At 49.6% G+C, this 27,722-nt stretch overlaps 1 protein-coding gene across 1 annotated transcript in view; it reads right to left on the reverse strand.

Moving 5' to 3' along the window:
* FAM184B (family with sequence similarity 184 member B) overlaps positions 1-18,661 on the reverse strand; it is a 123,562-nt gene extending 104,901 nt beyond the window's left edge. The window contains exon 1 of the mRNA XM_060247277.1: positions 18,524-18,661. Within this exon, the coding sequence (XP_060103260.1) occupies positions 18,524-18,661 (138 nt within the window). The remainder of the gene's footprint in view (positions 1-18,523) is intronic.
* Between the last annotated feature and the right edge of the window lie 9,061 nt (positions 18,662-27,722).

Below are 27,722 nucleotides of genomic sequence, written 5' to 3' on the forward strand. Positions count from 1 at the left end.
TTATTGGATTTTTAAAGCCCCTTACCCCTGCGAACAGAGCTCAGGGTGGTCTACGTAATAAAAACTTTAACAGAATATAATACATTTAACATAAATTTCTCCATATAATGAACCAAACTGTAGTAAATCTATAAGCACTGAGATGGTGACAGGCTGCCTAAAATATGCTGCTTCCTTTGGAGGAGGGGAAGCAGGGGGGGAAGAAGAAAAACAGGGGTGCCGGTTAGATGGGACACCATCGCTGTCCTCAACCGAACACACTGCAGAAACATCTCTGCCTTACATTCCCTGCAGATAGGGTTACCAATCTCCATGTGGGGGGCAGGGATCCCCCAGTTTGGAGGCCCTTCCTCCGCTTCCAAGTCATCAGAAAGCACAGCGGGGAGAGGATGTCCGCTGGGCACTCCATTATTCCCTATGGAAACCAAGTAGGGACATTGGGCCGGTGGGGGGAACCTCCCCCAATGTTGTCAGTGTAATGACGTCACCCGGAAGTGATGTCATCATGCCAGCGATGGTGTGCCGGCGGCCGCTCTGGGCATTTCTGAGAAAAATCTATGGTTTTCCCAGACGCTCTAGCCATTTGGGAGGGAAAACTCTTTGGTACAATAGGCACCATACAGTTTCTCCCTCCCGAATGGCTAGAGCATCCGGGAAAACCATGGAGTTTTCCTGGAAACGCCTAGAGCGGCCGTGGGAGCCAGCGCAATGACATCACTTCCGTGTGACGTCATTGTGTCACGCGTGCACTTTGCACGCACACGAAAGTCCCCCACAAGAGAGCGAAGGGGACTTGCAACCCTAAAACCAAGGGGTGTCGAACTCATTTGTTATGAGGGCTGGAACTGATATAAATGAGACTTTGTTGGGCCGTGCTGTCTGGGTACCTATTTAAGATTAGGTAGCAGAGATATAAGCTTTATAAAGGCCACAGACAAACGCAATTAAAGATTTTTTTAAAAAAACACTTAAAATAAAACATGCTTAAAACATTAGTGCTTCTTCGTCTTAAAGGTGCTTTTTTTTGTATCTCTCCCTTGTGATCCAGGGAACTGAACAAAGGAAGATGTGGCTCTTTCCATCCTTCCGCAGGGGGCCATAAGGGGAAGGAGCCTCAGCCAACAGAAGAAAGAGAGGCTTTGCTCAGGAGCTCTGCTGTGTGACTAAGAGAGCCTTGCAAAGCAAGTTCTTTCTCCCCGGTTCCTCCCCAAGGGAGCAGCCTCAGCCAATGTTGAAAATAGAGGCTTTGCTCTGTAGCTCCTGTGCTATTGAACAAGCCTTGCAAAGCAAGGAAACTGTTATGCAGAAGGAAACAAGAGAGACGGATATGGAAGCAGATGACAGTCAGTTGCTCGGGGGCCTGATTTGGCCCCTGGGCCACATGTTTGATACATGGGTATCTGGGGTTGGGGGGCTGTTTTTTAAGGTAGAAGAGCCCCGTGGCGCAATGTTAAAGCTGCAGTACTGCAGTCCTAAGCTCTGCTCATGACCTGAGTTCGATCCCAGCGAAAGCTGGTTCAGGTAGCCAGCTCGAAGTTGACTCAGCCTTCCATCCATCTGAGGTCGGTAAAATGAGTCCCCAGCTTGCTGGGGGGAAAGTGTAGATGACTGGGGAATGCAATGGCAAACCACCCCGTAAAAAGTCTGCCGTGAAAACGTTGTGAAAGCAATGTCACCCCAGAGTCGGAAACGACTGGTGCTTGCACAGGGGACCTTTCCTTTCTTTTTTTAAGGTAGAGGCACCAAATTTTCAGCATAGCATTTGGTACCTCTCCTGAAAACACCCTCCAAGTTTCAAAATTATTGGACCAGGGGGTCCAGTTCTATGAGCCCCCAAAGAAGGTGCCCCTATCCTTCATTTTCCAGTGGAGGGAAGGCATTTAAAAGGTGTGCGATCCCTTTAGATGTGATGGCCAGAACTCCCCCTTTGGAGTTCAATTATGCTTGTCACACCCTTGCTCCTGACTCCACCCCCAATGTCTCCGGGCTCCACCCCCAAAGTCCCCACTCCCAGATATTTTTTGAATCAGACCTGGCAACCCAACCTGCTAAGCTGCATTAAGTCCTGCAGGGCGCAGATACCATTGGGCAGAAAGTTCCACCTGGTTAAAAAAGCTATATAAAGATTATTCCAATGTCTATTAACAAACAATGTATTCTAATGCCAACACGTCTTTCTAAAACCAAGAAAATAAGAAAGCTAGATCAACTGTCTAACTGTCAAGCATTGCATATTCATCTCTGGTTGTAGTTGCCAGATCACAGAAATGTTACTAACCATGAAATAAATTCAGGCACATCAAAGTAGCAAACCCCCTCCTTTACTTCTTTCGCTTTTACTAACAAATGCAGGAATGTTCTCTTTGAAGATAAAACCTCCTGGGACTAGTTCCCAGGCCAGCCAGGCCTGAACCCAGGATGCGCCAACAGCAATAGAGATAAGGAAGTTACAGTGTGAAATTTCACACATGAATGTAGAATTGTTTAGAGAATGTAGAATTGTTTAGAGAATGTAGAATTGTTTATAGAACCTTTGATGTGGCAACTTAAAGCCTGTGTTTTAATGTTACAAGGTATCAGTTCCAATACCTAGCTCGGCTGAGACACATGGATTATCAATAAACCAAGCTTTGTTTCAAAATCCAAGGACTGGTTATTTTGAAATCTATGCTTGACACTAACACTTTCAAGGTTGACGTTGAGACAGCACCAACCTTAAATTCCAAAGTCAAAGACCACCGTTCAGAGCGTCATCTACACGGCTAGCAGCTGTGGTTCAAGCAGGACACAGTTTTCGCCTCTCTCAATCAGCATCTCAGCGAGCGTTAGCTTCTCCTGGGCCTAAGCTAAATTATAGTTTTTGGCCAGCCATGTCAGGTGAGGATGGCATCCAATGAAAATACATCCTCTAGAGAAGCCTCCGGAAGTTTACTTCCTCACGCCCAGCTCTCCTCCCCCCACCCTTAGCCCTGAAGATGGTAAGAACTGGACAGGCCAGAAAACCAATTCAAGCACCTGCAGGGTGAACGAGGCCTGTTCCTGCTCACGCTAGCCCTTGAGGGGAGGCCACGGCAGCTTTGCTTCATGGGGGGTGTAGTCAGTGGGCTGGAACGTTGCCGGAATCCTGGCACAGCAGCTCTGTGAAGGGCTGTCAATCCCCCAGTCGGGCTGCAAACAGCTGTTTGTTCTAATACTGCTCACAAAAAAACACAATAAAAGACTGGACCAGGGGGTCCCAATCTATGAGCCTCTAAAGAAGGTGCCCCATTAGTGAGAGCCTGGTGCCGGTTTGAGCGATAGGAGTTTTCCTACAGAGAATTGTTGTGAGCACAGGTTCCATCAAAGTCAGGTGGCCAGAAGAAGCGGGATTCTGTCGAAACATGCCTATATCCAGGGGTCGTTTTGTAGAAAAATAGGTGGTGGAGCTCATTAACATAACTCAAAAGCATATGCTGCCCCCCCCTCCAGCCAAAAGCACCCCAATGCAAGAAAGAGCCCCGGGCGAGCGAGACCTGCTTGGGCTGGCTAGAGATCCAGCCAGCCCAAGCAGGCCTCGCTCACCTGGGGCTCTCCTTGGCTGCCCCCCCCCCAGTCAAAAGGCCCGCAAGCCACCCGCCACCCAAAATCACATAAGAAGTGGAGAAAGGGTGGTGTGGGCTTCTCCAGGGGTTAATGAGAGCTGCTGGGGGCATGCAAAGCTCCTGGTGACTGGCTGGCTGCCAACTTTCCTAATCCAGGGATTGTTATGCAGCTGCACCTACTATTCAATGGACAAGGTAGGCGGGGGGGGGGAGAGGAGGAACCCTCAGAAAGGTTCAGGAGCTGTGTACCTGTGAGTTCCTGTTGAATTCAAGGCCTGCATATATCTGGAATGTATGCTGCCAACCTCCCAAGTCACTTTGAACAGTTCTGCATACTTGGGATATTTTCACTACACTTCAGTGTGATTTACATCACCTTGCTACGTGAAGCTGTTTCCCGGCGTGAAATTGAGCCACATCATCATTGTAGTCGACAGTGGGGATTTATTGCACATCACATTTGAGTTCAGCATGCTGCTTTAATGACTGTTTTCATGTTACGAGATTAATTAAATTGCATAGTGACTAAACAGGGTATGCTTTGTCAACAAAGTAAATTTATGAATGACTATAAGTGAGAGGTTACATGTGTACTTGAGTTCATTGCACGGATACCAAGTGGTTTCCTTGTTTCTTGGTTTAATTCCCAGTTGGGGCAGGGGATCCCCCGGTTTGGAGACCCTCCCCCACTTCAGGGTCATCAGAAAGTGGAGGGGGGGGGAGAAGAAGAAGAAGAAGAAGAAGAAGAAGAAGAAGAAGAAGAAGAAGAAGAAGAAGAAGAAGAAGAAGAGGAAGAAGAAGAAGAGGAAGAAGAAGAGGAAGAAGAAGAAGAAGAGGAAGAAGAGGAAGAAGAGGAAGAAGAGGAAGAAGAGGAAGAAGAGGAAGAAGAGGAAGAAGAAGAAGAAGAAGAAGAAGAAGAAGAAGAAGAAGAAGAAGAAGAAGAATTGCAGATTTATATCCCGCCCTTCTCCTGAATCAGAGACTCAGAGCGGCTTACAATCTCCTATGTCTTCTCCCCTCACAACAGACACCCTGCAAGGTGGGTGGGGCTGAGAGGGCTCCCCCAGCAGCTGCCCTTTCAAGGACAACCTCTGCCAGAGCTGTGGCTGACCCAAGGCCATTCCAGCAGGTGCAAGTGGAAGAGTGGGGAATCAAACCTGGTTCTCCCAGATAAGAGTCCGCACACTTAACCACTACACCAAACTGGCTCTCGGAGGGAGGGAAATGTCTGCTGGGCCCTCCATTATTCCCGCTGGAGACCAATATAATGGAGATTGATCCGTGGGTATCTGGGCTCTGGGGGGGCTACTTTTGAGGTAGCAGCACCAAATTTGCAGCATAGTATCCAGCGCCTTCATAAACAGCCAAACAGCAATATAGCCTTATGAACAGCAGAACTTCTAACTAGGGTTACCAATCTCCAGGTGGAGAACCGGGTTTGATTCCCCACTCCTTCACTTGCAGCTGCTGGAATGGCCTTGGGTCAGCCATAGCTTTTGTAGGAGTTGTCAGGGCAGCTGCCATAAGAGCTCTCTCAGCCCCACCTGCCTCACAGGGGGTCTGTTGTGGGGAGGGGGGGAGGTAGAGGAGATTGTGACTGCTCTGAGACTCTGAGATTCAGAGTATAGGGCGGGATATATATATTGGGCATTTACCATGCAATGAAGCAAACTGCTAGCATGGGGAGGGAAGTCCATGCACAATGTGTTAGGCTTGCCACCTGGTGCCACCTGGAGATCTCCCGCTATCACAAATGATCTCCAGATGAACATAAGGGAAGCCACGTTGGATCAGGCCAATGGCCCATCCAGTCCAACACTCTGTGTCACCCAGTGGCCAAAAAACCCAAGTACCAAGTGCCATCAGAAGGTCCACCAGTGGGGCCAGGACACTAGAAGCCCTTCCACTGTGCCCCAACCCCCCCAAGCACCAAGAATACAGAGCATCACGGCCCAGGCAGAAAATTCTATCTATACCCTAGCCACTGCTGGACCTCTGCTCCATATGCTTATCCAATCCCCTCTTGAAGCTGTCTATGCTTGGAGCCGCCGCCACCTCCTTGTGGCAGTGAATTCCATGTGCTGATTACCCTTTGAGTGAAGAAGAACACCCAAGATCCGTTCCCTTGGAAAAGAGAGCTGCTTTGGTGGGTGGGCTCTATGGCAATATGCTTTCCAGAGACCTCTCCCCTCCGCAAACCCCACCCTCCCGAGGCTCCATTCCCCCTAAATCTCCAGGAATTTCCCAGCCCAGAGCTGGCAACCCTAACCCATGCAGGTAAACCTCTTACAAAAAAACCCCCACACTGACACATCTGTAGAAGCACAGAAATCTACTTGCACGCAAACGTATAAAAGGACCCCATTTGTCACTATTCAGGTGTGAACATCGAACTCAGGACCAGCAGGTCCCAGAAGTCTGCCATCTTCAATAAACATTTCAATGACATCCTGTTTTTATACATTCCTGCCAAAATAGGTGAAGCATGCATTTTTAAAAAGGGAGAGATTTGTGTTGGAAGAAAATAAGTGGAGAACGGAAGGGATATTCTTGTTTGGTGAGGATGTGGACCGACAGAAGCATTCCGGAAAGCAGTTTGGTGTGGTGGTTAAGTGCGCGGACTCTTATCTGGGAGAACCAGGTTTGATTCCCCACTCCTTCGCTTGCAGCTGCTGGAATGGCCTTGGGTCAGCCAGAGCTCTCTTATCTGGGAGAACCGGGTTTGATTCCCCACTCCTTCACTTGCAGCTGCTGGAATGGCCTTGGGTCAGCCATAGCTCTCTTATCTGGGAGAACCGGGTTTGATTCCCCACTCCTTCACTTGCAGCTGCTGGAATGGCCTTGGGTCAGCCATAGCTCTGGCAGAGGTTGTCCTTGAAAGGGCAGCTGCTGTGAGAGCCCTCTCCAGCCCCACCCACCTCACAGGGCGTCTGTTGTGGGGAGTGGGGGGAGGAGGTAGAGGAGACTGTGACTGCTCTGAGATTCAGAGTATAGGGCAGGATATATATCTAATATCTTCTTCAGATTGTGGTATAGCACAGACACTACAGACCATGGGCTGCCTAATTGGACCTCCAATTAATTCGACTAAACGGAGGCTGGATTGAAAAGGTTTCTTTCGTGCCCTACAAAAAAAGTGATTGTAAGCAGATAAATTATTCAAGGCATAGGCAGAACGGAAGAACTCCGGATGCCCCACCAGTTTCACACTCAATCCATAAACCACAACAGCCGTGCAAAGCTAAATGAGCAAAATTAGAAACTAAAAAAAGGTCTGCAGAAGATTCAAGGCTTTTTCGGAGAGGGCTGTTCTTTTTTTTTTGGCATTTAGTCCATAGACTTTGCCTACCCCTGTGGCCCTCGGATGCCATATCCAAAAAGCCTCTCTCATGCCACAAATACTTGTTCCAAAAGCAACAATCCAGGCGGAAGCAAATTTGCACATTGCATTGCTCTAAGACTCCGGGGGGTGCAGCAAGGAGATTCTCGGAGTACATGCAGCAACCCTTTCCACAAAAGAAACCACAATCGGCACCCATTTCTCTGAGATTAGGGAAGAAAACAAGGCTGCACTTCCTGTAACTGTTGTTCATCGGGTTTGTCTTTGGTGCAGTTACATATTGGGAATGGACATGCGCAGGCCTCCCACAGAAAGGAGATTTCTAGCTGAAACAAAGCAGGGGGAGCCCCTCCTCTCAAAGCTCTTGCAACACTGTTTCCCGCCTAAACGATCAGGTGCTCTGAGGAAACGGTGTCCCCTTTCCTCCGCTGTCCGGCCCAACAAGGTCTCATTTATATCAGATCCGGCCCTCATAACAAACGAGTTCGGCACCCCTTGCCTAAATGGCTGTGACGCAGAAGAGATCACATCGAGCAACTCTGATATCAAATTTCCTTCTTCTGAAATAACATGTCATCAGTGGTAACAGAAAAGGAAAGGGAAGGTCCCCTGTGCAAGCACCAGTCGTTTCTGACTCTGGGGTGACGTTGCTTTCACAACGTTTTCACGGCAGACTTTTTACGAGGTGGTTTGCCATTGGCTTCCCCAGTCATCTGCACTTTCCCCCAGCAAGCTGGGGACTCATTTGACCGACCTCGGAAGGATAGAAGGCTGAGTCAACCTGGAGCTGGCTACCTGAAAACCCAGCTTCACCGGGGATCGAACTCAGGTTGTGAGTGCAGCATAGGACTGCAGTACTGCAGCTTTAACACTCTGCACCACGGGGCTCAGAAAAGAGATGCCTGCAAAAGACAGATCCTTAATCTTGTGACCTCTGTCATATGGCAAAGCCATGGACTGATGCCATGTGTGGTGATGGAGAACTACCGAGGAAGCCATGGATCAACAGCACGCCACCCTGCATTAACCTGTTGCTTGGAGATCCCGTGGCGCAGAGTGTTAAAGCTGCAGTACTGCAGTCCTAAGCTCTGCTCACGACCTGAGTTCAATCCCAGCGGAAGCTGGTTCAGGTAGCTGGCTTGAGGTTGACTCAGCCGTCCATCCTTCCAAGGTTGGTAAAATGAGTCCCCAGCTTGCTGGGGGGAAAGTGTAGATGACTGGGGAAGGCAATGGCAAACCACCCCGTAAAAAGTCTGCCGTGAAAACGTTGTGAAAGCAACATCACCCCAGAGTCGAAAATGACTGGTGCTTGCACAGGAGACCTTTCCTTTTCCTGGAGATCTCCATCTGAATCATGTTGCTCAAGATTCCTTGTCATCAGGCAGAATCTCAAGGTATGGGGCCAATTGCTTCCAGAGAGAAATACCTGGTCATCCCCCCACCCCCTCAGAATCATTTGGTAGTTATCAATTATAAGATTACGGACTACAGAGGAATATATTTTTCAACCCACCGCATGCCGTTTTCTCCCTTCTTTGTCAACTGGAGCAGAGTGCACATTTCCTTGGTTACCAATGAAGAAGGTGGAGGGCAAGTAAACAAAGAATTGCACCCTTCTTACTTCACCTCATATAAATTGCCAGTTTTTTGGGATGTGGGTGGGATGAAAGATGGCTTCTCCCACACAGCATTAGTTACGCCCAGGAAACTGTCCAGAAACGTGACCTATAACACGGATACAGTTGCCAGAGCATGGGAGGAAAGGCATGTGGGGAAGGTGTTGGAATGGACGGATAAAGACACGGTGGTGGGTGGCTCTCCATTTAAGTGGATGGTTCCGGCTTGAGTTTGTCCTGCAAAACCAAGTGCTCTGGGGAACTACCGTAGAGTGCACGAATGGCGTCCTGGGAGGAACAAGAATCACTTCCTCTTGCCAGTGTGGTGTAGCGGTTAAGTGCGGACTCTTATTTGGGAGAACCGGGTTTGATTCCCCACTCCTCCACTTGCACCAGATGGAATGGCCTTGGGCCAGCCATAGCTCTCATAGAGGTTGTTCTTGAAAGGGCAGCTGCTGGGAGAGCTCTCTCAGCTCCACCCACCTCCCAGGGTGTCTGTTGTGGGGGAAGAAGATAAAGGAGATTGTAAACTGCCCTGAGACTCTGATTAGAGAGAAGGGCGGGGCATAAATCTGCAGTCTTCTTCTTTTTGATTAGCCAAATTGTTGAGACCGATGCTCCTTCATAGCCAATCTGGATTTCTCCGTGTTTGGTCTTGGTTTTAGATTTCTTGGCTTGTTGTTATGAAATGCTCCTTGGCACTGTAAACTGCTGCCAAGACTGACATCGGAGGGGGGGGGGTGTTTCTGACCTTGATACTGAGGGAATCAGTGCTAAGAGGCTGGGGTAGAAAGATGCTCCATCGTGGCCAATGGTCTGATTGCTGGAATATTTGGAGGTGGAGGGGGCTTCTTCCCAAGGAACTCTAACCTGGAGCAGGCCCATAGCTACGAGGGGGCCTGTGTGGGCACAGCCCCCTGACTGCTAGGCACAGCCCCCTGACTTGGGGCCCCTAACCAGCCTCCAGGGCCTCAGCTGCATCCTTCTCCATTCTGCTGTTGTCATAAACGGTTGCTTCTGCTTGCTTAGGGGCCGGAAGAATTCTCTGACCCCTCAGCAAGCAGAAACAACGGGGCACTTTCGGAGCCCAGGACTGAAAGTTAAGCTCCACCTGCTTGCTTAGGGGCTGGAAGAAATCTCTTACCCCTCAGCAAGCAGAAACAACGGAGCACTTTTAGCACCCAGGACTGAAAGTTGAGCTCAAAGTTGCTTCTGCTTGCTTAGCAGCTGGAAGAAATCTCTGACCCCTCAGCAAGCAGAAACAAAGGGGCACTTTCAGCACCCAGAACTGAAAGTTAAGCTCCAGCTTGCTTCTGTTTGCAAGGGGCTGGAAGAAATCTCTGACCCCTCAGCAAGCAGAAACAAGGGGGCACTTTCAGCGCCCAGGACTGAAAGTTAAGCTCCACATTGGGCTGACATTGGGCTAGAGGGTGCCTGCAAGAAGAGGCCGTTCTGGCCCTCAAGTGGGGCGGCAGGAGTAGGGAGCGGATGGCTCCATTGCAGACAGGGCAGGGTAAGGTAGGCTGGCACACACAAGTGGAGGTCCCGGCTGCAGTCCTGGGCTGGGGATCAGTGGAGAGGTGATGTTCGCCTGCAGGGGTTTTCTGGCCTGGTCTCGCTGGCCATCCGAGCGAGGGTGGGAGCTGCGCTTGAGCAGCCTCGGCTCGCCTTCTGACAGGAAGAAATCCGAATTGGAGGTCTTGTAGCCCCAGAAGTCAGTTGCGACTTGGTGGCGCCTTCCACCCCCCCCCCCCTCATCTCGCTGGGCTTGCCTAGCAAAATCATGCTACAGGTAAGGGTAGCAGACTGTGCGGCACGTATCTAAACCTCTGAGTGGCTCCCCACTAGAGGTGCTGGAAGAGGGGTGGAAAGGGATCACCTTGGGGCAGCTGTGGGGAGGGGGGAGGCTGTTTGGCAGTGAGCTGGCAGCTTTCCTCCTCAGCGGTGGTAGGAGAGAAGGCCATGGAGGTTGGGACCACTATGTGCCCCCTGAGAAAAATCAGGGCTCCCTAATTCTTCAAATCCTGGCTACGGGGCTGACATGGAGCCCTAATCACTTCTTGCCTTAATTGTAAACCACTGGCAGAATTTACATGAGGTGACATTAGGACCCTTTTTCACACAAAGTAGGCACAGACTGTGCTTGTTAGTGCGGGTCATTCTTGCACAGCAATGCAAATGCTTTTGAAACAGGGCCTTAAGTGACATTCTGCCTGTAACCAAGACTGACGTGGGGGTACAGGTTGTGGTTTTATGAGTACCTTGAGTTCTTTTCTTTCTTTCTTTTTTATAATAATAATAATATAATAATAAATTTTATTAATATCCCGCCCTCCCCACCTCGGCAGGCTCAGGGCGGCTAACAACATTTTATAAAAACATACAATAGTAGATAAAAACCTTTAGATTTAACAATATAAAACATTAAAACATTAAACTTAATAACATTAAAACCAATCCAATAAGTACAGTTATTCAGCGGTATAGGTCTTCAAACCGCACTGGCGGATCTTTAATTACCGATCTTCTTAGCAGTCCAAGTGTGCAAGTTTGAAAAGGGCGGTCTTGCAGGCCCTGCGGAACTGATCAAGGTTCCGCAGGGCCCGCACATCCTCGGGGAGTCGGTTCCATAGGGTAGGGGCCGCGATTGAAAATGCCCGTGCTCTAGTATTCTGGTATTTAATCTCCTTCGGCCCAGGGATGGTCATTAGGTCTTTCCCGGCTGACCTCAGTGCTCTCTGGGGTTCATATGGGGAAAGACGGTCCCTCAGGTAGGCAGGTCCTCGGCCATATAAGGCTTTAAAGGTAATGACCAACACTTTGTACTGGACCCGGTATATAATCGGCAGCCAGTGCAGTTCACGTAGCCCCGGCCATATATGTTCCCGTTTTGGGAGTCCCAACAACAGCCTGGCCGCCATGTTCTGCACTAGCTGCAGTCTCCGAGTCCGGCACAGAGGTAGCCCCAAGTAGAGAGCGTTACAGTAGTCTAGTCTTGAGGTGACCGTTGCGTGGATCACTGTTGCGAGGTCCCGGCGTTCAAGGAAAGGGGCCAACTGCCTTGCCCGCTTCAGATGGAAGAATGCTGACTTGGCGGTGGCTGCTATCTGGGCCTCCATCGATAATGAAGGCTCCAGTAAAACACCCAGGCTCTTTACCTGGTGCGCTGCTTTCAATAGCACACCATCGAAGGCCGGGAGAGCTATTTCCCTTCCCAGAGCGCCGCGACCCACGCAAAGGACCTCTGTCTTGGCTGGGTTCAGCTTCAGCCCACTCAGCCTGAGCCATGTCGCAACAGCCTGTAAGGCCCGGTCAAGATTCCCTGGAGCGGGGTCGGGCCAGCCGTCCATTAGTAGATAGAGCTGGGTGTCATCTGCATATCGATGGCAACCCAGCCCAAACCGCCGGGCAATCTGGGCAAGGGGACGCATATAGATGTTGAACAACATCGGGGAGAGCACTGCTCCCTGAGGCACCCCACAATCCAGTGTGCGCCTCCGGGACCGCTCACCCCCAATAGCCACCCTCTGTCCCCGACCCAGGAGAAAGGAGGAAAGCCACTGCAAGGCCGACCCCTCAACCCCAATGTCGGCGAGGCAGCGCGTCAGTAGCCGATGGTCGACTGTATCAAATGCAGCCGATAGGTCTAACAGCATCAGCACCGCAACGCTGCCTCGATCCAGTTGCCGTTGGAGGTCATCTACCAAGGCGACCAACACCGTCTCCGTCCCATGGCCCGGCCGGAAGCCAGACTGACATGGGTCTAGGATAGAAGTGTTGCTCAAGATAGAAGTGTTGCTGGGTCTAGATAGAAGTGTTGCTCTATCCCTTCTGTTTCCCGACAAGGAAGAAAAACGCCTAACAATTCAGACAAGCTGCAGAAAACCTAAAAGATGAACCAACGGCAAGGAAGCTAGGAAGAAGAAGACTACAGATTTATATCCCACCCTTCTCTCTGAATCAGAGACTCAGAGCAGTTTACAATCTCCTTTATCTTCTTCCCCCACAACAGACACCCTGTGAGGTGGGTGGGGCTGAGAGGGCTCTCACAGCAGCTGCCCTTTCAAGGACAACCTCTGCCAGAGCTATGGCTGACCCAAGGCCATTCCAGCAGGTGCAGGCGGAGGAGTGGGGGATCAAACCCTGTGAGGTGGGTGGAGCTGAGAGGGCTCTCACAGCAGCTGCCCTTTCAAGGACAACCTCTGCCAGAGCTATGGCTGACCCAAGGCCATTCCAGCAGCTGCAAGTGGAGGAGTGGGGAATCAAACCCGGTTCTCCCAGATAAGAGTTCGAGCACTTAACCACTACACCAAACTGGCTTTCGATCCAATCCGTACCATGGCGGAGAAGGGCCTGAGAGAAGGGGGTGTCACTCCCGCAGTGCACGTGATAGTTGAGGCAGAAAACAGTGTCGCAAGCACTCTGGGGGAGGAGGGGCATCTTTTGGAGTTTTTAAGCTAGAAACTTCCTTTCTGAGGGCAAGCCCGCACATGTGCAGTCCCAATGTGGGACTGCACAGAAGATGGAAGATAAACCACACCCCGTTTGATAAGAGAGCCAGCATGGTGTAGTGGTTCAGAGGGGCAGACTCTGATCTGGAGAACCAGAAAGGGGGGGGGGGGTTAATTCCCCACTTGTCCTCCACATAAAGCCAACTGGATGAACTTGCCGATAACTAGATCAGGTTTGCAGGAAGCAACGCCTACAAACCGCACTCAGATGAAGTGATCTACTGAATAAAAGCACACAAGCCCTCATCAAGTGATGTTACCCTAGAGCAGGGGTCCACAGTGTGGTGCCCTGGTGCCTGCCAACATCTTTTCTGACTCCTACCAAGTGGTTTTAGGAAGTGGGTGGGGCCAGATGGGGCTTTTGTCTAGCAGGTTTCTGATTGACTACTGGCGATCTGATGGGCTGTGCAGATTTTTTTAAAGTGTCACTTTGGCAACAGCTGCCACCTCGGCACACAAGGATCAGCACCGAGTTACTGCAGTTAAGCTGTGGGAGCCATTTTGCAGCTGGCTCCGCCTCCTGTGGCACTCATTTTGTCGCTGCACCCACCATGCTGTGTCAGAATTCCAAACGTGCCCACAGGCTCAAAAAGGCTAGAGACCCCTGCCCTAGAGCTAGCAAGGGGAAGCTAAGGTATACAGAGTTGAGATGTCATATCCCACACCTCAGGCCCACAGTCAATGCCGGCCCTAAACCGTCTGGCAGCCCAGGCAAGGCTGACTTCTGGCACCCCACCCCTGCATGGAAAACCTCACTGAGTCACATGGGGGGTGCCCAATTTGGCACCCCCAGAAGGCTGGCGCAGTTGCCTCGTTTGCCTAGTGGCCAGGCTGGCCCTAGCCACAGTACCATTTTTACAACCAGGGCAGCAATTGTGGTTTGCATTCAGCTTGCAGAAGCAAGGCAAATACTATTGTGGCAGGCCTTCTCACATTTCACTGTCAGAGCCTCCTAGAAAAAGTTAAAACAGTTAACCGCTGAGCTGTAACGCACTGTATTTATTACATTTCCAGTGCAGTAAAAAATGTGGGCTAGCTGCTAAGGCTTCAGCTGGAGATTTATTGAAAAGTCCTTGCAGGAGGAGAAGAGAAAGGGCCATCTCTCTTACAGATCGCAGCCTGCTCTCAAACATCTCTCCATGACTCCGCTACTGTAAGACTATATCTCACTCGTGTTTGCGTCGTAGTAGGGGGAGGGGAGGTAGTGCCATAACCGTTCACTGTTGTGCTTGGAACAGTGGTCTCATTTACCTCCCTCCCTGAGATCAGGTTTGGGGTGAATTTAAAAATGGCTGGGTGGACCTTTAAGAGAGCCAGTTTGGTGCAGTGGTTAAGTGTGCAGACTCTTATTTGTGAGAACCAGGTTTGATTCCCGCCTCCTCCACTTGCAGCTGCTGGAATGGCCTTGGATTAGCCATACCTATCACAGGAGTTGTCGCTGAAAGGGCAGCTTCTGGGAGAGCTCTCTCAGCCCCACCCACCTCACAGAGTGTCTGCTGTGGGCGGAGAAGATATAGGAGACTGTAAGCCACTCTGAGTCTCTGATTCAGAGAGAAGGGCAGGGTATAAATCTGCAGTCTTCTTCTTAGGAGCATCGCTGCTTCTGAAAAACCAAAACCTATCATGTATTTCTTATTTATTTGCTTTATTTGTATCCCACATCTCGCAGCAATGGGGACTCTAGGCATTTTTCTCCTCCTCCTCCCCTTTATCCTCATAACAACCCTGTGAGGTAGGCGAGGCTGAGAGCGTGTGAACAGCCCAAGGTCACCCAGCCAACTTCCGTGGCACAAGTGAGGATTTGAACCTGAGTCTCCCAGGTGTAGGGCTACCAGCTCTGGGTTGGGAAACACCTGGAGATTTGGGGGGGTGGAGCCTGAGAAGAGCGGGGTTTGGGGAAGGATCTCAAGGCCACAGAGTCCACCTTCCAACCTGGCTGTTTTCTCCAGATGAACTTTATCTCTTTCACCAGCAGAGCAGTGGTAATATCGGGAGATCGCCAGCTATGACCCCAACCTCACATCTGGCACTTTAACTTGCACACCAGGATGGCTCTTTTTCCTAAAGGCTGTTCGAGAACTCTCAAGAATTACTATTTTGATTTTTTTTTAAATGCACAATTTAACCTATTTTTCATCGCTATCCAAACGGTCAGGCGGCAGCTGTCTATTTCACACCCCAATCCAGCGCCAGATTAAACCCTGTGGAGGCCCCTAGGCAGTCGAAATCTTGCACATAAGAGAAGCCATGTTGAATCAGGCCAATGGCCCATCCAGTCCAACACTCTGTCACATAAGAACATAAGAGAAGCCATGCTGGATCAGGCCAATGGCCCATCCAGTCCAACACTCTGTGTCACATAAGAACATAAGAGAAGCCATGTTGGATCAGGCCAATGGCCCATCCAGTCCAACACTCTGTGTCACGTAAGAACATAAGAGAAGCCATGTTGGATCAGGCCAATGGCCCATCCAGTCCAACACTCTGTGTCACATAAGAACATAAGAGAAGCCATGTTGGATCAGGCCAATGACCCATCCAGTCCAGCACTCTGTGTCACATAAGAACATAAGAGAAGCCATGTTGGATCAGGCCAATGACCCATCCAGTCCAGCACTCTGTGTCACATAAGAACATAAGAGCAGCCATGTTGGATCAGGCCAATGGCCCATCCAGTCCAACACTCTGTGTCACATAAGAACATAAGAGAAGCCATGTTGGATCAGGCCAATGGTCCATCCAGTCCAACACTCTGTGTCACATAAGAACATAAGAGAAGCCATGTTGGATCAGGCCAATGGCCCATCCAGTCCAACACTCTGTGTCACGTAAGAACATAAGAGAAGCCATGTTAGATCAGGCCAATGGCCCATCCAGTCCAACACTCTGTGTCACATAAGAACATAAGAGAAGCCATGCTGGATCAGGCCAATGGCCCATCCAGTCCAACACTCTGTGTCACATAAGAACATAAGAGAAGCCATGTTGGATCAGGCCAATGGCCCATCCAGTCCAACACTCTGTGTCACATAAGAACATAAGAGAAGCCATGTTGGATCAGGCCAATGGCCCATCCAGTCCAACACTCTGTGTCACATAAGAACATAAGAGAAGCCATGTTGGATCAGGCCAATGGCCCATCCAGTCCAACACTCTGTGTCACACAGTGGCCAAAAAAAATTATATACACACACACACATACACACACACTGTGGCTAATAGCCACTGATGGACCTCTGCTCCATATTTTTATCTAAACCCCTCTTGAAGGTGGCTATACTTGTGGCCGCCACCGCCTCCTGTGGCAGTGAATTCCACATGTTAATCACCCTTTGGGTGAAGAAGGACTTCTTTTTATCCCTTCTCAAAAGCCCCTTTGACCAAGCTGCAGGGGAGAGGCAAACCTGGCTGCAATCCCAGCAGCTGCACCAGGCAAGTCGGCCAAAGAGCGGCTCAGTTGCTGGCTGCATGTTGTGCAGGTTGGGAGGGCTGCAAGCAGGGGGGGAAATGGGGGGGGGGAGCTGGCCTGGGGCTAGGGTTGCCAAGTCAAGAAATACCTGGGGACTTTAGGGGTGCAGCCAGGAGACATTGGGGTGGAGCCAGAAGCAAGGGTGTGACAAGCAGAATTGAACTCTGAAGAGAGTTCTGGCCATCACTTTAAAAAGGGACCCCGCTCCTTTTAAACACCTTCCTTCCATAGGAAATAATGAAGGATGGGGCACCTTCTTTTGGGGCTCATAGAATTGGACCCCCCCCCCGTCCAATCTTTTTGAAACTTGGGCGGTATTTTGGGGAGAGGCACTGGATGCTATACTGAAAATCTGGTGCCTCTACCTCAAAAAACAGCCCCCCCCCAAAGCCCCAGAAACCCACAGATCAATTCTCCATTATTTTCCTATGGGAATAAGTCTCCATAGAGCATAATGGAGTGCCCAGCGGACATTCCCTCTCTCAGCTTTCTGATCACCCAGAAGCGGCGGGGGGGGGGGGGGGGAGGGGGAATTCCCTGCCCCCAGCTAGGGATTGGCAACTCTACCTGGGCCCCCTAAAGGCATGGGGTCCAAAGGCCAGTGCCCGCTATGGCCTCATTGTTAATCCGGCCCTGGCCCGATCCAAGGTGGGGGGAGGGCAGGTGCGTGTCCCCCCCCCCCCCCAAGCAAGCAGACTTCCAGAGGAGCGGGGGTGGGGTGGTTGGAGCACGAAGCTATCGGATCCGCTTTTCAAACGGGATTGGCCGGGATGGCGAACTGGGGCTTCCAACTTCCCCAGCGGCCAGCGCCACGTTCTGTTGGCATTTTTGCAACCGGTTTTCGCAGACGCAAAGAAGGACTCGGAGGGCATCAGAGTTCCCGGCGGGCTCCTTCGGCCGATCCCCCAACCGAGGCTGCTTCGCCGCTGCCAAGGGGGAGGGGGAGGGTTTGCAAACGCCACTTTGCGCTTGCAGACGGATCGGGGCCCCCTCTGCCTGCCTCCACCCCCCCCCCCTCTCCCGCCGCCAGCTGAAGATCCTATGAATTCAGGGGGTGGGCTTTGCGAGTTAGCGGCCCCCTGGCGCAGAGCGGTAAAGCAGCAGTACTGAGGTCTGAACTCTCTGCTCAGGACCTGAGTTCGATTGCGGCGGAAGCTGGATTCAGGTAGCCGGCCCGAGGTTGACTCAGCCTTCCATCCTTCCGAGGTCGGTAAAATGAGGAGGCAGCTTGCTGGGGTGAAAGTGTAGATGACTGGGGAAGGCAATGGCAAACCACCCCGTCAAAAGTCTGCCGTGAAAACGTTGTGAAAGCAACGTCACCCCGGAGTCGGAAACGACTGGTGCTTGCACAGGGGACCTTTGCTTTTCCTTTGTGAGTTCCCTGCACTGTGCAGGGGGTTGGACTAGATGACCCTGCCTGGGGGGGGGGGGTTCCTTCCTCCAACTCTTATGATTCTACGCCTGAACTTCTCCCTTCCAGTGTGCCCTCTAAGCTGAGTCAGCGTGAGCCAGCCCACAGATTTCTAGCCTCCAGCTCTCTACACCAGTTTGGTGTAGTGGATAAGTACGCGGACTCTTACCAGGGAGAACCGGCTTTGATTCCCCACTCCTCCACTTGCACCTGCTGAGATGGCCTTGGGTAAGCCAGAGTTTTCGTAGAAGCTGTCCTTGAAAGGGCAGCTGCTGTAAGAGCTCTCTCAGCCCCACCTACCTCACAGGGTGTTTGTTTGGGGGGCGGCCGGGAGGAGGTAGAGGAGACTGTGACGCTGGGAGACTCTGAGATTCAGAGTAAAAAGCGGGATATAAATCCAAAAAAAATTTCTCTTAGCTCAGGAAGGATGACCCCAGAGCGCAATCATTGGCGCAGGAGCTCACTTGATTGCCAGCGGCTCACAAAGTAGAATTTTTGCTCGCAAGACTCTGCAGCTTAGAGGGCCCGTTGCTCCTTTCTCCCCTGCGGCAGAGTTAGTTTGCAAGCCAGGCGCTTTCCCCTTGCCTTCCCTTACCTTGGTGAGCTGCGCGATCTTCTTGCACATTTTCAGGTGCAGCTGCTGCTGCTGCTCGCCTTCCTCCGGGCTCGCGGGAGAAGCCCCGTTGCAGCAAGTCCCGGGCTGGTGGCGGAGCTGGCCGGCCGCCGAGGCCATCGGGCGGGGAGAAAAGAACCGAGGGCGCCCAGAGGAGAGGAGAGGCGGGGGGTCCCCGAGAGCGCAGCGCCCCGCCGGACGCACGAAGCTCCGCTCGGCCAGCCAGGCTCCTCCGGGCACCGCCGCTGCTCTCGGCCAGCCTGCGCCCCCGCCCACCCACTCTCCGCCCCGCCTCGCCTCGCCTCGCCTCCCCACCCCCGGCGGCTCCCTCCGCTTCCGCCACGAGGAGGAGGAGCAGCCGCTCCAGTGGCTGAGCGCGCCGAAGAAGAAGAAGAAGAAGAAGAAGAAGAAGAAGAAGAAGAAGAAGAAGAAGAAGAAGAAGAAGAAGAAGAAGAAGAAGAAGAAGAAGAAGAAGAAGAAGAAGAAGAAGAAGAAGAAGAAGAAGAAGAAGAAGCAGCAGCAGCAGCAGCAGCAGCAGCAGCAGCAGCGCAGCCGCCGGGATTTTTGAACTTTCCTTCCAGGGGAGCGTCGCGGGGGGAGAGCCAAGGTCGGGATCTTGTGGCCACGAATGGCCGACGCCACCTCGGGTTGCCAAGTCCAGATCAAGTCATCTCTGGGGACTTTGGGGTAGGGTTGCCAAGTCCAATTCAAGAAATAGCTGGGGACTTTGGGGGTGGAGCCAGGAGATATTGGGGGTGGAGCCAAGATCAAGGCTGTGACAAGCATCATTGAACTCCAAAGGGAGTTCTGGCCTTCACATTTAAAAGGACTATCCCTAACCTTTTTAAATGCCTTCCTTCCATAGGAAATAATGAAGCATAGGGGCACCTTCTTTTCAGGCTCATAGAATTAGACCCCCCCGGGGCCAACCTTTTTGAAACTTGGGAGGTATTTGGGGAGAGGCACTAGATGCTATACTGAAAATTTGGTGCCTCTACCCCAAAAAACAGCCCCCCCCCCAGAGCCCCAGATACCCGCGGATCAATTCTCCATGATTTTCTATGGGAATAAATCTTCATAGGGAACAACAGAGTTCCCTCCCCTCCCCCCGCTTTCTGGCGACCCTGAAGCGGGGGGAGGGCCTCCAAACTGGGGGATCCCCTGCCCCCACCTGGAGATTGGCAACCCTACTTTGGGGGAGACTTTGGCAGTGAGGCCAGGAGACTCTGCGGTGGAGCTTGGAGCAAGGTTGTGACCAGCATGACTGAACTCCAAAGGGAGTTCTGGCCCTCGCTTTTCAAGGGACCGCACGCCTTAAATGCCTTCCCTCCATTGGAAATAATGAAGGATAGGGGCATCTTCTTTTGGAGCTCGTAGAATTGGACCCCCTGGTCTAATCTGTTTGAAACGTGGAGGATAATTTGGGGAGAGGCACTGGATGCTATGCTGAAAATTTGATGCATCTACCTCAATAAACAGCCTTCTCAGAACCCCAGGTGCCCTTGGATCAATTCTCTATTATACCCTATGGGAATCGGTCTGCATAGGGAATAATGGAGTGCCCAGCATATTTTCTCCCCCCCCCTGCTTTCTAATGACCCTAAAGTGGTGGGGGAGGGCCTTCAAACTGGGGGATCCCCTGCCCCCACCTGAACATAAGAACATATATACTGAATCAGACCTTTGGTCCATCAAAGTCAGTATTGTCTTCTCAGACTGGCAGCGGCTCTCCAGGGTCTCAAGCTGAGGTTTTTCACACCTATTTGCCTGGACCCTTTTTTGGAGATGCCGGGGATTGAACCTGGGACCTTCTGCTTCCCAAGCAGATGCTCTACCACTGAGCCACCGTCCCTCCCCTAAAAGGTTCACCTGTGTTGAACATATGAAGCTGCCTTCTACTGAATCAGACACTTGGTCCATCAAAGTCAGTATTGTCTTCTCAGACTAGCAGCGGCTCTCCAGGGTCTCAAGCTGAGGTTTTTCACACCTATTTGCCTGGACCCGTTTTTGGAGATGCCGGGGATTGAACCTGGGACCTTCTGCTTCCCAAGCAGATGCTCTACCACTGAGCCACCGTTCCTCCCCTAAATCCCTCACCTGGGGATATAGCAGCCAGAGTAACGTGAAAAGATAGAAGAAGAAGAAAAAGCCACACGGGCATTCACGTTAAATCAACCTCAAATCCTTAGAAATTAAATTATTTATATACGATCGTTCATAGAAATTACAATGTGACACAAAGTGCAAAAGAGAAACTACTCCCGAAACAATAAGTTCAGTATTAATGTCCGACAGTTTGTTCCTAGAAATTGAAGTCGGGGAGTAGTGTGCAACGCCATGAAGGCAGAGTCCAGTGCTCCAATTCTCTGTTAGCCAATATATAGATGGAATGCAGCAAGACAGTAGGACGCAACGGGGATGTGCTAATTGCCCTGTTTCACACGAGGCTTCAACGAGCTGCATAAGTAGTTGAAAATCACTAATACAGAAACATTACAATATTAAACAATACAATATATAATCCTTTTGTTGTTGTTGCTTTTAATTGATCTACTCAAAGAAGAGATATGGGCTTTTTATCTCATTACATATACCAACCCACCCACCACTATATTTTAAGGTAACTTTTTTTCTAATGGCAAACTAGAATGTATTTCTCTTTTAGAACAGTGTATCAGAATATTTTGGGGTTTTGTATTGATATCCTCAAATAAGGCATATGGGCTGTTTATCTCATTACATATACTAGCCCATCTCCCACTATATTCTAATGTATTCTTTTCTTCTAATGGCAAACTATAATGTTGTTATAACTTCTTGAGATACTCCATTACAACCCACAACTGGGGTCATGATCCCAGCCCTCCTTTACAACCCACAACTAAGAAGCCAGAATGACACCCAGATTTATGGCACTTCACACCTATGACATTACTGCTTTTTATCACCCTCCACTGCTGTTGCAGACCAGTTACCAATACTAAACAAACAAACACAGACCCCAATTTGTGATTCTTTTAATCTGCTAAAAACATTCCCATGACTCTACATACCAACTCACTGCCCACTTTCTCTATATTTAAAGATGGCTTGCCGTTCCATTTTGTCTGGTGAAGTCTGCTTAAGAGCACACGAAAGCTCACATTCCGAATAAAACTTAGTTGGTCTTAAAGGTGCAACTTGTCTACTGCTTTGTTCTTTTGCTTCAGACCAACACGGCTGCCCACTTGGATCTATTCTAGACCAAATCTGGACCCCCCATTGATGAGGTCTGCATACTATGGGCCTTGAAATCACACCGTGTTAAAAGTACCTAGAATCCAGCGAACAAAACTTCTTAAACTATTAACCGTGAATTTGGAAGAACTCTATGAAACTATCAACATGTCAGAATATAAAAGAAAATTGTTTTAAGATGATGTACAGGTGGTATATGGCTCCTAAAAAAATGGCAAAGATGAATAAAAAGATGCCAGACAGATGTTGGAAATGTAGAAGACATGAAGGTTCTTTTTATCATATGTGGTGGATTTGTGAAAGAACGAAAAAGTCTTGGCAGATGATTCAACAAGAAATGTCAAGGATCTTGAAATATGAATTCAAGAAAGTAGCAGAGACTTTTTTATTGGGATTACAAATGGAAAAATTTCCAAAAGAAGATAGAACTTTGATCTGGTACTTGCTTTCAGCGGCTAGGACATTGTATGCGCAGTTATGGAAGCAAGAAAAAATACCAGAAAAATGGGATTGGATTGTAAAAGTTAGAACATGGAGTGAGATGGACAAACTAACAAGAATCTTAAGAGACTATGATTTGGAAGTGTATGAAAAGGAGTGGAAAAGGTTTAGATGCTATGTAGAAGAAGAATGGAATATAAAAGGATTTTGGACAATTTTTTAATAATGATCAAGTATTAGAAAAAAGTAGAATATGAATATAGGTTCTTATGGTTTAAGGGTACCTTTAAATGTTAGTATTTTAAGTATATAACTCCGGCGGGAGTCAAGTAACGGGGGGAGAGGGGGATTAGAAAATAGTATATGGGATAGATAAAAAGAAGGTATTAATGGATATGGTTACCATATGTTATCAATAAAATTGTGATTAACAAAAAAACCCCAAAAAACTATTTACCATGAATTTGGTTTGGCTACCATGTACCATTGAGTGAACACAATTAAATGCTACAGTGATAAGACATGAAATAGAGAACATATACAGTAAGGTGGCTAATCTCTACCAGTTTCTCTGACCAATAACAATTTGCACTGTTTGCTTGGAGAGGGCTTTTTTCACTTCACAGTTATGCCCATTTACAATGTGGTACTTCTGAGCAACAATTTTGTCTCCTGTATCAAACGTCGCGAAAGCAAACCCTCTTTTGTTTCCACTCTGCCTGTCTTCCATTACTTTGCGGTTTTGATCTAGCCAAATTTTTCAAAACGCTCTCTTAAATTATGTTCTTCCATGTCTTTTGTTCCCTCTACAAATAGTTCCTTCACTGTTAAGTGGACATCAGGTTTCACAGCATCTTCCCTAGGAAAGGGAGGATGGGCAGCAAAGGCTGAAGACTGCAGGCATGCGGGAGTTGCATTTGTTTCAAGAAAAACACATTCCTCCCACAAGCTGTCGGAGCAGACAGAAATGTGTTTGGTTTTTTTTAAAGCCAACAGCAGGCAAAGAGAGGGAGAGCAACAAGTGGGTGTGCGTTTTAATTCTAAACACACAATCCTAACATTTATTTCAAACCTGAGAATGCTCGCCCCCTCGTCTATCATGTTCTGCAGTGGAGATATGGTAGATATCCCAAGGACGGAATGTAGTTTTCTTTGTATGTCTAAGTATAGACCAATCCCAGGCATGTTTACTTGGAAGTAAATCTATAGGGATTTTCTTTCAAGGAAAGGTAAGGACAGCAGCGTACTAAATCGATGGGATTTGCTCCCACAAGATGTTGGGATGGCCACACTGGTTTAGATGATTTGAAAATGATGACGTCCAGAAGGGCTCTCCACTGTTACCGTTGCAAGACATGGGTGCAGACCACAGGGGTAAGAGCCAAAGGGCTGGAACAGTGTTCCCTCTAAGCTGCACGCATGAGCAGCCGTGCATTAACAGAGGAAGCCCCGCTCAGCAGCAGTCCAGAGCCACACAGGGTCTCGCACTAGCCATTTCAGGGTCACTCGGTAGAAAAAGAGGTGCCGGAGCTCATTAGCACAACTCGTTTGCCTATGCCACACACCCCTGACATCACCGGAAGGTGGGCTAAGTGATATCAGCTCAGCATCTACCTTAAAATGCTTCTTGAATTATAATTGTCATCAGAAAACCTGACCCCCATCTAATGTTCCCTCTAAGCTGCAGAGTCTTGTGAGCAAAAATTCTACTTTGTGAGCTACTGGCATTAAAGTTGTGAGCTACTGGGGTCATCCTTCCTAAGCTAAGACAAAAATGTGTGAGCTGGAGGCTAAAAGACTGTGAGCTCGCTCACGCCAACTCAGCTTAGAGGAAACACTGCTCCCATCAGACTTTTAAAATAACTTTCTCTTATGCGGCCATAGCGGCATGAGGAAGATTTGTCTGCTTGATATATTTTGGGTTATTATCTCATTTTATGTGGGGGGAAATATTAGAAAGAAGACTGCAGCAGTTCTCTTCTGCTCAGGAGGTGATCTGCCCCCATCAGTGGGGGACAGAAAATTAGAACATTGACCCAAAGCCCTTTGGCTCTTGCCCCTCAACTCGTGGCACTTGTGCCTCTGACCACACCCACATATCTGAGATCCCTCAAAGAAACAGAGAATCTACTGTCTGTGGATCAGGAGTGTCAAACATGCGGCCCGGGGGCCGAATCAGACCCCCAGAGTGCTCCTATCAGGCCCACAAGTCACTCACTGTCTTCTGCTTCCTTCTCCCTCTCTTGCTTCCTTTTGCATCACAACTTGCTTTTCCAGGCTTGCTTAATCCCACAGGAGCAACAGAGCAAAGCTCCTCCTTTGGGGAGGAAGTAGGGGAAGGAGAGCTACCTTTGTCAGGCTCTCTCAATTGCACAGCAGAGCTACTGAGCCAAGACTCTCTTCCATCTGTTGGCTGAGGCTCAACAAGCCAGTGAGGTGGATTAGGCTGACTGTGAGTGTTTGTCTGTATCCTTTATAAAGTTTTTACCTCCCCTAACTTGCGCTACATTTTATGACACAGATGGCCTGGTCAAGTCACATTTATGTCAGATCCGACCCTCATAAAATGAGTTTGACACCCCTGCCATAGATAGTTTTCATACAACAGAATTCAGAGTGAGGAAACCCTGAAAGAAAAGAATACAGTGCCTGGGAGATGCTGTGACGAGTTAAGAGGCGATTGCTGCACTTGGGCCAAGTATAACATGCCTCTCTTGATGCATTTTTGCACAGATCTCACTGTAATGGCAAAGGGTGTTGCCAGCTCGCCAGCCCCCACTTCCATGGGCAGCCATTTATTCTGCACGGCTGATTCAGAGGTCAGCAGACACTACCTCCGGCTGGCAAGGCAATGGACATAAATTTTTTAAAGAGCCTGCAATCAATTCTGCTGGGAGCTGGCAGTCGAGGAATTGGCTGCTCGGTTCAGAAGGTGAAATTCAGCCCCCACCCCCACCCCCTGCTTCTCATTGCAGACCTCAGGTCACGGTGCTGCAGGGAGAGATGACGCCTCAACGGACAGAATCCCTCTTCTGTGCAAGGAACAGCAGCCCTAAGTTGTCGGGGGCTAGACTGTAGGATGGTGCCCTCTTGAGAACCATTTGAAGTCCACGGGCCTCCCGTTGGCTCTTGCCCAGTCCCTTCCTGCCAGGAGAGTCCAACTGCCTTTGCCCTGAGGAGCCCACGAAATTTTGCTCTGGTTTCTTCTTGGTTCGCTCTTGTTTCAGCTCCATTTCTTAAGTACTGGTGGTTCTTTGGGTCCCTGTGTTTCTCTCTAGGTTACCCCTTCACAGGGCCAGCCCTAGACCGTCTGGCACCCTAGGTAAGGCTAACTTCTGGTGCCTCCCCCCTGCACTGATCGAGTCACCTGGGGGCACCCCAGAAGCCCGGCGCCCTAGGCAATTGCCTAGTTTGCTTGTGGCAGGGCCAGCCCCCATCCCTTCAGCCAGCTTGTCACTTGGTGAGGCTGCCTATAACCCCTGTCTCCTAGAACATAAGAACATAAGAGAAGCCATGTTAGATCAGGCCAATGGCCCATCCAGTCCAACACTCTGTGTCACATAAGAGAAGCCATGTTGGATGAGGCCAGTGGCCCATCCAGTCCAACACTCTGTGTTACAGAAGAACATAAGAGAAGCCATGTTGGATGAGGCCAATGGCTCATCCAGTCCAACACTCTGTGTCACATAAGAACATAAGAGAAGCCATGTTGGATCAGGCCAATGGCCCATCCAGTCCAACACTCTGTGTCACAGAAGAACATAAGAGAAGCCATGTTGGATGAGGCCAATGGCCCATCCAGTCCAACACTCTGTGTTACAGAAGAACATAAGAGAAGCCATGTTGGATGAGGCCAATGGCTCATCCAGTCCAACACTCTGTGTCACAGAAGAACATAAGAGAAGCCATGTTGGATGAGGCCAATGGCCCTTCCAGTCCAACACTTATGTCACATAAGAACATAAGAGAAGCCATGTTGGATCAGGCCAATGGCCCATCCAGTCCGACACTCTGTGTCACACAGTGGCCAAAGAAAGTTATACACACACACACACACTGTGGCTAATAGCCACTGATGGACCTCTGCTCCATATTTTTATCTAAACCCCTCTTGAAGGTGGCTATGCTTGTGGCCGCCACCATTTCCTGTGGCAGTGAATTCCACATGTTAATCACCCTTTGGGTGAAGAAGTACCTCCTTTTATCCTTTTTAACCTGTCTGCTCAGCAATTTCATCGAATGCCCACAAGTTCTTGTATTGTGAGAAAGGGAGAAAAGTACTTCTTTCTCTACTTTCTCCATCCCATGCATTATCTTGTAAACCTCTATCATGTCACCCCACAGTCGACATTTCTCCAAGCTAAAGAGTCCCAAGCGTTTCAACCTTTCCTCATAGGGAAAGTGTTCCAGCCCTTTAATCATTCTAGTTGCCCTTCTCTGGACTTTCTCCAATGCTATAATATCCTTTCTGAGGTGCGGCAACCAGAACTGCACACAGTACTCCAAATGAGACCGCACCATCGATTTATACAGGGGCATTATGATACTGGCTGATTTGTTTTCAATTCCCTTCCTAATAATTCCCAGCATGGCGTTGGCCTTTTTTATTGCAAACGCACACTGTCTTGACATTTTCAGTGAGTTATCTACCACGACCTCAAGATCTCTCTCTTGGTCAGTCTCTGCCAGTTCACACCCCATCAACTTGTATTTGTAGCTGGGATTCTTGGCCCCAATGTGCATTACTTTGCACTTGGCCACACTGAACCGCATCTGCCACGTTGACGCCCACTCACCCAGCCTCAACAGATCCCTTTGGAGTTCCTCACAGTCCTCTCTGGTTCTCACCATCCTGAACAATTTAGTGTCATCTGCAAACTTGGCCACTTCACTGCTCACTCCCAACTCTAAATCATTTATGAACAAGTTAAAGAGCATGGGACCCAGTACCGAGCCCTGCGGCACCCCACTGCTTACCGTCCTCCACTGCGAAGACTGCCCATTTATACTCACTCTCTGCTTCCTATTACTCAGCCAGTTTTTGATCCACAAGAGGACCTGTCCTTTTACTCCGTGACTCTCAAGCTTTCTAAGGAGCCTTTGATGAGGAACTTTATCAAAAGCTTTCTGGAAGTCAAGGTAAACAACATCTATCGGGTCTCCTTTGTCCATATGTTTGTTCACCCCCTCAAAGAAATGTAACAGGTTAGTGAGGCAAGATCTTCCATTACAGAACACATGCTGAGTCTTCCTCCTAGGCCACACCTAAGGTTGCCAGGTCTGACTCAAGAAATATCTGGGGACTTTGGGGGTGGAGCCAGGAGACAATGGGGGTGGAGCCAGGAGCAAGGGTGTGTCAAGCATGACTGAACTCCAAAGGGAGTTCTGGCCATCACTTTTAAAGGGAAAGCACACCTTTTAAATGCCTTCCCTTCATTTGGAAATGTGGGGCGAGGTCACAGTATTGGACCCCCTGGTCCAATGTTTTTGAAACTTGGAGGTA

This window comes from Heteronotia binoei, chromosome 9 (genome assembly GCF_032191835.1).
Source record: "Heteronotia binoei isolate CCM8104 ecotype False Entrance Well chromosome 9, APGP_CSIRO_Hbin_v1, whole genome shotgun sequence".
NCBI lineage: Eukaryota > Metazoa > Chordata > Lepidosauria > Squamata > Gekkonidae > Heteronotia > Heteronotia binoei.